Source organism: Procambarus clarkii, chromosome 8 (assembly GCF_040958095.1).
Source record: "Procambarus clarkii isolate CNS0578487 chromosome 8, FALCON_Pclarkii_2.0, whole genome shotgun sequence".
Taxonomy (NCBI): domain Eukaryota; kingdom Metazoa; phylum Arthropoda; class Malacostraca; order Decapoda; family Cambaridae; genus Procambarus; species Procambarus clarkii.
In genome coordinates, this window is record NC_091157.1 from 6841229 (window position 1) to 6854939 (window position 13711).

General features: G+C 53.9%; 2 protein-coding genes across 2 annotated transcripts in view; one reads left to right on the top strand and one right to left on the bottom strand.

Annotated features, from left to right (window-relative positions):
- Positions 1-6526: 6526 nt before the first annotated feature.
- On the bottom strand, positions 6527-9463 carry LOC123759780 (serine/arginine repetitive matrix protein 1-like). Its single transcript, XM_069318847.1, has 2 exons — positions 9427-9463; positions 6527-7218 (listed from the first exon to the last, which is right to left on the bottom strand). Exons 1-2 carry the CDS (start codon positions 9461-9463, stop codon positions 6527-6529), a joined length of 729 nt encoding a protein of 242 aa, XP_069174948.1.
- The window catches only part of LOC123759593 (uncharacterized), a 31864-nt gene continuing 27441 nt past the window's right edge, over positions 9289-13711 (top strand). Inside the window, exon 1 of the mRNA XM_045744708.2 lies at positions 9289-10456. Within this exon, the coding sequence (XP_045600664.2) occupies positions 9622-10456 (835 nt within the window). The 5' untranslated portion in view covers positions 9289-9621. The remainder of the gene's footprint in view (positions 10457-13711) is intronic.

Below are 13711 nucleotides of genomic sequence, written 5' to 3' on the forward strand. Positions count from 1 at the left end.
AACACTGTAGGTCAGGCCAAACACTGTAGGTCAGGCCAAACACTGTAGGTCAGGCCAAACACTGTAGGTCAGGCCAAACACTGTAGGTCCTGCCAAACACTGTAGGTCCTGCCAAACACTGTAGGTCAGGCCAAACACTGTAGGTCCTGCCAAACACTGCAGGTCAGGCCAAACACTGTAGGTCAGGCCAAACACTGCAGGTCAGGCCAAACACTGTAGGTCAGGCCAAACACTGTAGGTCCTGCCAAACACTGTAGGTCAGGCCAAACACTGCAGGTCAGGCCAAACACTGTAGGTCCTGCCAAACACTGTAGGTCCTGCCAAACACTGTAGGTCAGGGCCAAACACTGCAGGTCAGGCCAAACACTGTAGGTCAGGCCAAACACTGTAGGTCAGGCCAAACACTGTAGGTCCTGCCAAACACTGTAGGTCAGGCCAAACACTGCAGGTCAGGCCAAACACTGCAGGTCAGGGCCAAACACTGCAGGTCAGGGCCAAACACTGTAGGTCAGGCCAAACACTGTAGGTCAGGCCAAACACTGTAGGTCAGGGCCAAACACTGCAGGTCAGGCCAAACACTGTAGGTCAGGGCCAAACACTGTAGGTCAGGCCAAACACTGCAGGTCAGGCCAAACACTGCAGGTCAGGCCAAACACTGTAGGTCAGGCCAAACACTGCAGGTCAGGCCAAACACTGTAGGTCAGGCCAAACACTGTAGGTCAGGGCCAAACACTGCAGGTCAGGCCAAACACTGTAGGTCAGGGCCAAACACTGTAGGTCAGGCCAAACACTGCAGGTCAGGCCAAACACTGTAGGTCCTGCCAAACACTGCAGGTCAGGGCCAAACACTGTAGGTCAGGCCAAACACTGCAGGTCAGGCCAAACACTGCAGGTCAGGCCAAACACTGTAGGTCAGGCCAAACACTGCAGGTCAGGGCCAAACACTGCAGGTCAGGCCAAACACTGTAGGTCAGGGCCAAACACTGTAGGTCAGGCCAAACACTGCAGGTCAGGCCAAACACTGCAGGTCAGGCCAAACACTGTAGGTCAGGGCCAAACACTGTAGGTCAGGCCAAACACTGCAGGTCAGGCCAAACACTGTAGGTCCTGCCAAACACTGCAGGTCAGGGCCAAACACTGTAGGTCAGGCCAAACACTGTAGGTCAGGCCAAACACTGCAGGTCCTGCCAAACACTGCAGGTCAGGCCAAACACTGTAGGTCAGGCCAAACACTGCAGGTCAGGGCCAAACACTGTAGGTCAGGCCAAACACTGTAGGTCAGGCCAAACACTGCAGGTCCTGCCAAACACTGCAGGTCAGGGCCAAACACTGTAGGTCAGGCCAAACACTGCAGGTCAGGCCAAACACTGCAGGTCCTGCCAAACACTGCAGGTCAGGCCAAACACTGTAGGTCAGGCCAAACACTGCAGGTCAGGGCCAAACACTGCAGGTCAGGGCCAAACACTGCAGGTCAGGGCCAAACACTGCAGGTCAGGGCCAAACACTGCAGGTCAGGGCCAAACACTGCAGGTCAGGCCAAACACTGCAGGTCAGGGCCAAACACTGTAGGTCAGGCCAAACACTGTAGGTCAGGCCAAACACTGCAGGTCCTGCCAAACACTGCAGGTCAGGCCAAACACTGTAGGTCAGGCCAAACACTGCAGGTCAGGGCCAAACACTGTAGGTCAGGCCAAACACTGTAGGTCAGGCCAAACACTGCAGGTCAGGCCAAACACTGTAGGTCAGGCCAAACACTGCAGGTCAGGCCAAACACTGCAGGTCAGGCCAAACACTGTAGGTCAGGCCAAACACTGCAGGTCAGGCCAAACACTGCAGGTCAGGCCAAACACTGCAGGTCAGGCCAAACACTGTAGGTCAGGCCAAACACTGTAGGTCAGGGCCAAACACTGTAGGTCCTGCCAAACACTGTAGGTCCTGCCAAACACTGTAGGTCCTGCCAAACACTGCAGGTCAGGGCCAAACACTGCAGGTCAGGGCCAAACACTGTAGGTCAGGCCAAACACTGTAGGTCAGGCCAAACACTGCAGGTCAGGGCCAAACACTGTAGGTCAGGCCAAACACTGTAGGTCCTGCCAAACACTGTAGGTCAGGCCAAACACTGTAGGTCAGGCCAAACACTGTAGGTCAGGCCAAACACTGTAGGTCCTGCCAAACACTGTAGGTCAGGCCAAACACTGCAGGTCAGGGCCAAACACTGCAGGTCAGGCCAAACACTGCAGGTCAGGCCAAACACTGCAGGTCAGGCCAAACACTGCAGGTCAGGCCAAACACTGCAGGTCAGGCCAAACACTGCAGGTCAGGCCAAACACTGTAGGTCAGGCCAAACACTGTAGGTCAGGCCAAACACTGCAGGTCAGGCCAAACACTGCAGGTCAGGCCAAACACTGCAGGTCAGGCCAAACACTGCAGGTCAGGCCAAACACTGCAGGTCAGGCCAAACACTGCAGGTCAGGCCAAACACTGCAGGTCAGGCCAAACACTGTAGGTCAGGCCAAACACTGCAGGTCAGGCCAAACACTGTAGGTCAGGCCAAACACTGCAGGTCAGGCCAAACACTGCAGGTCAGGCCAAACACTGCAGGTCAGGCCAAACACTGCAGGTCAGGCCAAACACTGCAGGTCAGGCCAAACACTGTAGGTCAGGCCAAACACTGTAGGTCAGGCCAAACACTGCAGGTCAGGGCCAAACACTGCAGGTCAGGCCAAACACTGTAGGTCAGGGCCAAACACTGCAGGTCAGGCCAAACACTGCAGGTCAGGCCAAACACTGCAGGTCAGGGCCAAACACTGTAGGTCAGGCCAAACACTGTAGGTCAGGCCAAACACTGTAGGTCAGGCCAAACACTGTAGGTCAGGCCAAACACTGTAGGTCAGGCCAAACACTGTAGGTCAGGCCAAACACTGTAGGTCAGGCCAAACACTGTAGGTCAGGCCAAACACTGTAGGTCCTGCCAAACACTGTAGGTCCTGCCAAACACTGTAGGTCCTGCCAAACACTGTAGGTCCTGCCAAACACTGTAGGTCAGGCCAAACACTGCAGGTCAGGCCAAACACTGTAGGTCAGGGCCAAACACTGTAGGTCAGGCCAAACACTGTAGGTCAGGCCAAACACTGTAGGTCAGGGCCAAACACTGTAGGTCAGGCCAAACACTGTAGGTCAGGCCAAACACTGCAGGTCAGGCCAAACACTGCAGGTCAGGCCAAACACTGCAGGTCAGGCCAAACACTGCAGGTCAGGCCAAACACTGCAGGTCAGGGCCAAACACTGCAGGTCAGGCCAAACACTGTAGGTCAGGCCAAACACTGTAGGTCAGGCCAAACACTGTAGGTCAGGCCAAACACTGTAGGTCAGGCCAAACACTGTAGGTCAGGCCAAACACTGTAGGTCCTGCCAAACACTGTAGGTCAGGGCCAAACACTGCAGGTCAGGGCCAAACACTGCAGGTCAGGGCCAAACACTGTAGGTCAGGGCCAAACACTGCAGGTCAGGGCCAAACACTGCAGGTCAGGGCCAAACACTGTAGGTCAGGCCAAACACTGTAGGTCAGGGCCAAACACTGCAGGTCAGGGCCAAACACTGCAGGTCAGGGCCAAACACTGCAGGTCAGGGCCAAACACTGTAGGTCAGGGCCAAACACTGCAGGTCAGGCCAAACACTGTAGGTCAGGCCAAACACTGTAGGTCACGCCAAACACTGCAGGTCAGGGCCAAACACTGTAGGTCCTGCCAAACACTGTAGGTCAGGCCAAACACTGTAGGTCAGGCCAAACACTGTAGGTCAGGCCAAACACTGTAGGTCAGGGCCAAACACTGCAGGTCAGGGCCAAACACTGTAGGTCAGGGCCAAACACTGTAGGTCAGGCCAAACACTGTAGGTCAGGGCCAAACACTGCAGGTCAGGGCCAAACACTGTAGGTCAGGCCAAACACTGTAGGTCTGGGCCAAACACTGTAGGTCCGGCCAAACACTGTAGGTCAGGGCCAAACACTGTAGGACAGGCCAAACACTGTAGGTCAGGGCCAAACACTGTAGGTCAGGGCCAAACACTGTAGGTCAGGCCAAACACTGTAGGTCAGGCCTAAGACTGTAGGTCAGGCCAAACACTGTAGGTCAGGGCCAAACACTGCAGGTCAGGGCCAAACACTGTAGGTCAGGCCAAACACTGTAGGTCAGGGCCAAACACTGTAGGTCAGGGCCAAACACTGCAGGTCAGGGCCAAACACTGTAGGTCCTGCCAAACACTGCAGGTCAGGGCCAAACACTGTAGGTCAGGCCAAACACTGCAGGTCAGGGCCAAACACTGTAGGTCAGGGCCAAACACTGTAGGTCAGTCCTCGCCTGGTGGGCGACCACGTGTGATAACGAACAAAGCAGTTTGTCTGTAAAGTAATTACCAGGAGAGAGCGCCAATTATATTGAGCGCCTTTCAAATAAAATACAGCATGACTGTATATCACTTGAAATGGATATGAAGACAAAGAACTGGGATACGAGGTCATGGAACTGGGATACAAGGTCATGGAACTGGGATAAGAGCACAAAGGAACTGGGATATGAGGACGGGAGGTGAAAGAAGGAACCGTGCCCAATCACATGGACCATCGGAGATCGAACGCCAAATCTACAAGATGCATAGCCATCGCTCTACCGACCAGTCCAAGTGGTTGGACAATAGCTTGAGAATATTGCTCCATAACAGAAACCTCAGAGGGACACAGGCAGTGCCAAACTGGCTCTCCCGTGGACCGGAGGGAAGGGAATTATCAAGGAAAAGCGCCAAGCCATTACGATTATATAGCTGTTGTTGTTATAGATTCAGCTACTAAGAACAAGTTCCAAGTAGCACGGGCTATGGTGAGCCCGTAATGACTATATAGCACTGGGAAGGGATAAGGATTTGGGAAGGGACGGTGGGAAAGAAATGGTGCCCAACCACTTGGACGGTCGGGGATTGAACGCCGACCTGCATGAAGCGAAACCGTCTCTCTTACTAAACACATACAAACAGACGGATCTCCAGAAGTCCTGAGAGGTTGTTGTTATAGATTCAGCTACTCGGAACAAGTTCCAAGTAGCACGGGCTATGGTGAGCCCGTAACTTACCTGGCACAGGAGCGGGGCAAGTAGCACGGGCTATGGTGAGCCCGTAACTTACCTGGCACAGGAGTGGTGCAGTTCCGAGGCCTGAGAGGAGAGAGAGAGAGAGAGAGAGAGAAGATTAAGCCACCCAAAAAGTGGCTTGGGCATGAATAGCCCATAAGTGGTGGCCCTTTTGAGCCATTTCCAGTATCAATAGATGATACTGGAGATCTGTGGAGGTGCGACTGCACCCTGCGTGACGGGAGATGTCTCCCGTGGCCTGAGAGGGTGGATCTGAGCTGTTTATAGGCCAGTGGCGGACCTGCATTCCAAGCATCACCTACATTAGGATTGATTGATTGATAAAGATTGAGTCACCCAAGAGGTGGCACGGGCATGAATAGCCCGTAATGCACTAGGAGCTTACTAGTGTTTAAATAGGTACACCTTCAGTGAAGAGAGGGAGGAGGGGTAAGGTGGGGATGGGTCGGGGAGGCATGAGAGGTACGGGTGGGGGCGTGGGAGGTGTGGCTGTGGGGCGTAGGGGGGGGGGACAAGATGGGCGTGGTAGATAAGGTGGGCGTGTGGGGTGGCAATCAGGACACCTGACATGAGTACAACAGACTGAAGGGGCGCGCCAGCCAGCAACCCAGAGCTGCAGCACCTGTAAGATCTTACGAGACGAGGGGTCGTCTGGTGAGCACATGGGAACACCCTCCAAGGAACACGCTCCAAGGAACACCCTCAAGGAACACCCTCGAGGAACATTCTCCAAGGAGCATCCTCCAAGGAGCACCCTCCAAGGAGCACCCTCCAAGGAGCACCCTCCAAGGAACACCCACCGCCAGATAAACACTCTTATTATACCGTGTTGGACAGACACGAGACAGATTTCTGAGTATGCCAACCCTGGAACGTGGTGGCAAGATCAGGAGCAGCAGGTTCCTGTGCAGGAGAGGGAGACGAGAAGCAGGTTCCTGTGCAGGAGAGGGAGACGAGAAGCAGGTTCCTGAGCAGGAGAGGGAGACGAGAAGCAGGTTCCTGTGCAGGAGAGGGAGACGAGCAGCAGGTTCCTAGGCAGGAGAGAGAGACGACAAGCAGGCAATATAACCAAGCAAAAGGTAACGGCGCAGTAAGAGCGAGGCGCAGCGTGATGCGCAGCGTGATGCAAGGCGGATGACCAATCAAGCTAGCGGCTGTCATTTTCAGGTTCAAGGTTTCCCTCCCGCGTGTGGCAACGCTCCCCCGGGGGGGGGGGGGGGAATGTGGCAGCGGCTCCGAACGCCTCTAAACTGGTCACCCAGGCCACGAAGAATGTCATACCCACGCTCTTCTGTAACGTCCAGAACACGTGGTGTTATGCAACTGGAGATGCTTGCATAGGGGACGTGGCGGCCAAGGAATGTCGCGAGGTTTCAACATGTTCTCTAGTACTCTTCCGGGTCGACACTGAGGCTAGACATGCCACGGATGTCCTTTGTCGGTGGGGCTTGGGGTCGGTAACGTCTTCTCTGGCGTCGGGTTTGTTCGTCTTCTCTGGCGTCGGGTTTGTTCGTCTTCTCTGGCGTCGGGTTTGTTCGTCTTCTCTGGCGTCGGGTTTGTTCGTCTTCTCTGGCGTCGGGTTTGTTCGTCTTCTCTGGCGTCGGGTTTGTTTGTTCGTCCTCTCTGGCGTCGGGTTTGTTCGTCTTCTCTGGCGTCGGGTTTGTTTGTTCGTCCTCTCTGGCGTCGGGTTTGTTCGTCTTCTCTGGCGTCGGGTTTGTTTGTTCGTCCTCTCTGGCGTCGGGTTTGTTCGTCTTCTCTGGCGTCGGGTTTGTTTGTTCGTCTTCTCTGGCGTCGGGTTTGTTTGTTCGTCTTCTCTGGCGTCGGGTTTGTTTGTTCGTCTTCTCTGGCGTCGGGTTTGTTCGTCTTCTCTGGCGTCGGGTTTGTTCGTCTTCTCTGGCGTCGGGTTTGTTTGTTCGTCTTCTCTGGCGTCGGGTTTGTTCGTCTTCTCCGGCGTCGGGTTTGTTTGTTCGTCTTCTCTGGCGTCGGGTTTGTTCGTCTTCTCCGGCGTCGGGTTTGTTTGTTCGTCTTCTCTGGCGTCGGGTTTGTTCGTCCTCTCCGGCGTCGGGTTTCTTCGTCTCTTAAATCGTCAGTTCACACCCTGTATCTTAGAGCACTCTGCTGTAACAGTCACCTTGATACACCGGTCGTGTTCTCTCCTCCTACTCCATAACGAAGAAATGTTCTCGAAAACATCTTTTGATAAGGTGTTGTTTTCTTCCCTTTACACCCAAGTCGAGTTCTCTAAAGTAAGACTACAGGCGAGGAAGGGGGGGGAGGGGGGGGCAACAAGTGCTTCCTGCAGGTCGGCGTTCAATCCCTTACCATCCAAGTGGTTGGGTACCATTCCGTTTCCCCGTCCCATCCCAAATCCTGACCCCTTCCCAGTGCTATACAGTCGTAATGGCTTGGCGTTTCTTCCTGATAGTTTCCTTCCTTCCCTGCGTGGGAGGGTACTGGATGGGGGGGGGCAGTGTGTGGGGAGACCACAGGAGGGGCCTGGCGTGGGAGACCACAGGAGAGGCCTGGCGTGGGAGACCACAGGAGGGGCCTGGTGTGGGAGACCACAGGAGGGGCCTGGCGTGGGAGACCACAGGAGGGGCCTGGCGTGGGAGACCACAGGAGGGGCCTGGCGTGGGAGACCACAGGAGAGGCCTGGCGTGGGAGACCACAGGAGAGGCCTGGCGTGGGAGACCACAGGAGGGGCCTGGCGTGGGAGACCACAGGAGGGGCCTGGCGTGGGAGACCACAGGAGAGGCCTAGCGTGGGAGACCACAGGAGGGGCCTGGCGTGGGAGACCACAGGAGGGGCCTGGCGTGGGAGACCACAGGAGAGGCCTGGCGTGGGAGACCACAGGAGGGGCCTGGCGTGGGAGACCACAGGAGGAGCCTGGCGTGGGAGACCACAGGAGGGGCCTGGCGTGGGAGACCACAGGAGGGGCCTGGCGTGGGAGACCACAGGAGAGGCCTGGCGTGGGAGACCACAGGAGGGGCCTGGCATGGGAGACCACAAGAGGAGCCTGGCGTGGGAGACCACAGGAGAGGCCTGGCGTGGGAGACCACAGGAGGGGCCTGGCATGGGAGACCACAGGAGGGGCCTGGCATGGGAGACCACAAGAGGAGCCTGGCGTGGGAGACCACAGGAGAGGCCTGGCGTGGGAGACCACAGGAGGGGCCTGGCATGGGAGACCACAGGAGGGGCCTGGCATGGGAGACCACAAGAGGAGCCTGGCGTGGGAGACCACAGGAGGGGCCTGGCATGGGAGACCACAGGAGGGGCCGTGCAGGCATCACATCGGCTGCTGGCTGACCGCGAAAGTCTTCAGCCGTAATCAAATCGAAGTGCATCTCACAGCCACGCCTGACGCAGCCGACGTGCGTCTCTCACACACACACGTCGCAGGACGACGAGCGACGGCACTACAGACCGGAATACACGTCGCCAGGCTCCGACGTGGAAGATGGCCGGACACGCGAGTCATATTCCCTGAAACCGACACTCACCGCTAAAGTCACAGACGAAACTCGTTTAGTACAGAGGAAATGTCTCGCGGCTTGATCATTAAATACAGGAACTGAGGCGAGTGGGGGGGGGGGAATGGGGAGGGTGGGGGAGGCCGGGGGGGACGAGGAAGGTGATTCGAGGAGGGGGTGGAAGGAGAGGGGGATTGGGGGAGGGCAAAAGGAACGGGTCCTGAGAATAGGTGCCAAGTGCCGCTAAAGTTTCCCGCTTCGTCTTTTTAATGCCCCTAATATTACGCCCCCAACACCTTAGTACCTCAGACACGATACACCCATCAACTCGTTATGAAAGGAAATATACCGACAGTCACATATGTCGCAGAACTATGTATATAATTCATTTATTTGGCTCCCCACAGGACAGTTATGTGGGCTGTGGTGTCAGATGTGCTCGGGTAAGATTATTAACTGGCCCTTCCCCTGGCCCCTCTCAGAGTATAGCACCTGTCAACTGAATATTCAGCAAACTATTACATAGTTCAAGACAAATTCGAACGGAGAAGACACAAAAGGAGATGAAAAACAATAAAATGAACAGACAATGGCGACAGGTAGGGGGCTGGCAGCGTGCGCATGCGCGGCGCAAAGCGGGGAGGTGCTAGCAGCCACTTTCACTATACTACACTCGCGGCTCACTACTTGCGTAGCGTACAAGTCTCTGGAGCCGCGCGGAGCAGCAGCAGCAGCAGGCTTGTCAACACTGCCTGGGCCACACTACCGGCCGCTGGTGCTGTGTGGTGCTCCCTCAGCCCCACCCACGAGCGCACCTCCTCGACCAGACATAAGCTCCTGCAGCTGCTCCATGCCGTTAGTTAGTGCTCGAGTGCGGACTTGTGCTGACTATTTAAGTGACAGTGTTGACTCGATGCGCTGAAATGCAGTGAATGGCAGCGACTTGAGACGAAGAGGAAAGCAATTCCCAGATCTATATTTTTGTGTGGTGTAAACAAAGTGTTCTTAAGATGCCGAAGATTTTCTTAATCAAGGACCGCTTGCAACAGCAGCAAGCCAAGCTGCTGGAGGCGCAGAAGGCAGGGACACTCCAAGACGACGATCGCAGCAGACATGGAGACGTTCACGGCTCGCCCTTCTCCAGCTCCACCCTCGACTTGCGGAGGGAGAGATCCAGGATATCTCAAATGGACACTTCGCCACCAGTCGCCCTCAGGAAAGACAGTCTAGCTCACTTAGGAAGGAACAGTCACCTTGATTTTTCAAGGGACAGTCGAATGGACCTGTCACGAGATAGCCGTCTCGACCTGTCACGAGATAACCGTCTCGAGTTGTCACGAGATAACCGTCTCGAGTTGTCAAGAGATAACCGTCTCGAGTTGTCAAGAGATAACCGTCTTGAGTTGTCACGAGATAACCGTCTCGACCTGTCACGAGATAACCGTCTCGAGTTGTCACGAGATAACCGTCTCGAGTTGTCACGAGATAACCGTCTCGAGTTGTCACGAGATAACCGTCTCGAGTTGTCACGAGATAACCGTCTCGACCTGTCACGAGATAACCGTCTCGAGCTATCACGAGATAACCGTCTCGAGCTGTCACGAGATAACCGTCTCGACCTATCACGAGATAACCGTCTCGAGCTACCACGAGACAGCCACTTCGACTTGACCCGTGACGCCCACCTGGACCTAGACAGGGACAGCTCCCTGGATTTACGTATGGGAGGAAGATGTTCGGAGCGATGCCCGAGTCCCAGCAGCCGGATCCCAAGATACTCTCCTTCTAGCCGGCTCGAGGGCCAGCCTGATGACCAGCCGCTGTCCCTCACCATCAGAGACCGAGGTAAGACCGACACGTAGTGCAGAATGATGTTTCTATTCCCCTCAGCTCAAAGGGCGGTTTTGCAATAACTATTGTTTCTAAAGTCACTCCATTCTTCCTATTTATAACGCACTGGTGCTTAAGTTTCAGTTCGTAACTGGCTTGCTTGTTCCTTAATTAGAAACATCGCCTGTTATTGTTTTCGAGCAATCAGTTTTGATGGAGTGTCTTGTCGGACAGTGCCAAGTGCCTCGCTTGGCACTGTGCGACGGAAGGGGGAGGAGGTGGTGGTGGTCTGACGAAGGAGGAGAACAGGGCTCCGACACATTAAAACGCTTCTATTGTTTCCAATTTAGGTCTTTTACCATAAATAACAAATGCAGCCATCCAGAGCAGCCCAATGAGTCAGTCCAGCGAGGGAGGCTTCCAGTGATGTTAGTGGCTGGTGTCCTTGGGTGCTCGCGGGGTCTAAGGAAGTAGAGTGAGGTGTCTTTACTTCTCCAGTTATTACTAAAATGTAACGGTTCATTTTATCACTATTATATCACCATGAATTGTGAGCTGCAATTGATCTATTGCATTTCAAGAGCAGGCGATGAGTCACAATAACGTGGCTAAAGTATGTTGACCAGACTACACACTAGAAGGTGAAGGGACGACGACGTTTCAGTCCGTCCTGGACCATTCTCAAGTCGATTGTGAGACAATCGACTTAAGAATGGTCCAGGACGGACCGAAACGTCGTCTTCCCTTCACCTTCTAGTGTGTGGTGTGGTCAACATTTCAAGAGCACATTTTACATAACTGAGCTGCGTCGAACACTTCCTTCTGTGGCTGTGTTATGGAGGAGGTCATTGTGTGGGCTGAGAGACCCTGGGCTGCTTCTAACTTGTGTGAAAGAAGGAGCTGCAGGTGGTGGTGGTAAAGCATCCTGCAGGAGGCTGGGAGGAGGAAGTGATGCTGCAACACGCCTCCTACAACTTGTTGACCCTGGCGGCGCAGGGACGCCCAACGGGACTTTAGAAAAGTCTTTCGAAAGGACCTGATGAGTGCCAGGTCTCAAGCCACCTCACAAACAGGTTCTCACGGGGACCACTACCTCGGGTTCACCACTCTCGGACCACTTGGCCAGCCATTACTCCCGGACCAACCATCCTAGACCACCGTCCGGTATCGCTACTATGGCCTCAACAGACCAGGACCACATCCTCGAGTGTCGAACCCTGGACCAAAATGCTCGTAGCACCCTACGAATCAGTCTCCGTATTTGCCAAATCGCTTAGCAATCCAATTTGTTTTCTCTGCGACAGTAGCTGAATCATTTAAAATACACTTGCTTTAGCATTCAGTAAAAGCTTTATAAGTAACTGGTCCACACGGCTGACTTGCCTGGCATGCTGTCCACTTCGCTGACAAGTTAGGGCATCAGACGTCATCAGGCAAACATTAGTTGGGATCATATTACGAATTATACCCTGTGTTCTGGGCATTATTTATGCAGGTCCGTTAAATACCAATCCTTACATTAACTTCCAAGCCTTTACTAGGCTTGGTAATGACTTATTTCCACTTTTGTTAAGGTAAACTTGAACGTTAATTAACTAACTGAAGTGATATTGATCTTTAAGGCTTCTATATTATATAATCGAATTACACTAAGTTAATAGTACTTCACTTCTCAATACTTTATTTGTTGTGAGGTGAAAACAAAGAAAACGTTTATGCCCATTTAGGGATAAACAAGGAAAACGTTTACACCCATTTAGGGATAAACAAAGAAAACGTTTACATCCATTTAGGGATAAACAAAGAAAACGTTTACGTCCATTTAGGGATAAACAAAGAAAACGTTTACGTCCTGTGAAGGGTTAACAAAGAAAACGCTTAGGTTTTGTTAGGGAAAACAATGAAAATGTTTATGCCCAGTTAGCGGTAAACAAAGAAAATGTTTATTTTTTTCATAATGGTCCGGGAGAGTCAAGTCGTCATTTTGTCTTTAAAATGTCGCATTTCCCTAAGTTAACACAACCTACCCACTTCCTAGCTCTTACCTACACCCACTTACCCACTCCCTAGCTCCCACCTACACCCACTTACCCACTCCCTAGCTCTCCCCTACACCCACTTACCCACTCCCTAGCTCTCCCCTACACCCACTTACCCACTCCCTAGCTCTCCCCTACACCCACTTACCCACTCCCTAGCTCTTACCTACACCCACTTACCCACTCCCTAGCTCTCCCCTACACCCACTTACCCACTACCTAGCTCTCTCATCCCTACGCACCTATCCACTTATCGGATCTCAAATCTATTCCTATATCTGCTCGCCAGCTCTCAACCACAGAAACCTGGCTCACTGTTACCCCACCTGCTTGCACTCTCGCTCTTAGCCTAACTCGCTCACTCGCTCTCGTTGACTCTCCAGCTCGCTCACTCGCTCTCGTTGACTCTCCAGCTCGCAAACTCGCTCTCGTTGACTCTCCAGCTCGCTCACTCGCTCTCGCTGACTCTTACACACCCACCCACTCGCTAGCTCGCTCCAGGAGTCGCGGACGGGATACGACTTCCACAGTATGTCTAGGACCTCACGTCCCTTGCTAATCTCAGGTGATCGTGGCAAAGGTGACTATTACGTGACAACATCACCGCCACCACCTTCCCCAGTCGCTCCCCAAACCCCAACTCCTACCACATCCCCCAACACGCCCAACCTCGTCCCCGACTCCCTATTCCCCACCACATCCCCCTTACCCGTCATTCACAGCCCGTGACAACAATTACAGAGCATCGATCACCACGTTATCTTAGCCAGAACGCCAGAGAGGATCTCTTAAGTCTATCAGAGGAATGGTGAACAGGGTTTTCTTGAGGTTATCTTGAGGTTATCTTGAGATGATTTCGGGGCTTTAGTGTCCCCGCGGCCCGGTCCTCGACCAGGCCTCCACCCCCAGGGTGATCAGATCTGTGCCCAGTCGAGCCTCCCTGTGTATTTATGTCTGGGGCTGTAGCGAATGTCTGGGGCTTCCATATCCTATCCTGTATGGAGTTCGCCTCATCTATTTCACCGGCCTAGATTATTCCACCTGAGCACATCTCTTAGATACTACCCATTGCCTCACGAGAACACACATGGTTCCCCCAGTCATGTGTGCCCACTTTTTGTTATTGCTGAATCTAAGATCACCATTATCTTCCGTGTCAGTGTCTCCTGAGGATGGTGTAGTTGGGTCGTCCCCTCGTCCTCCTGCAGCGTGGGGTTGGGGGAGGGGAATC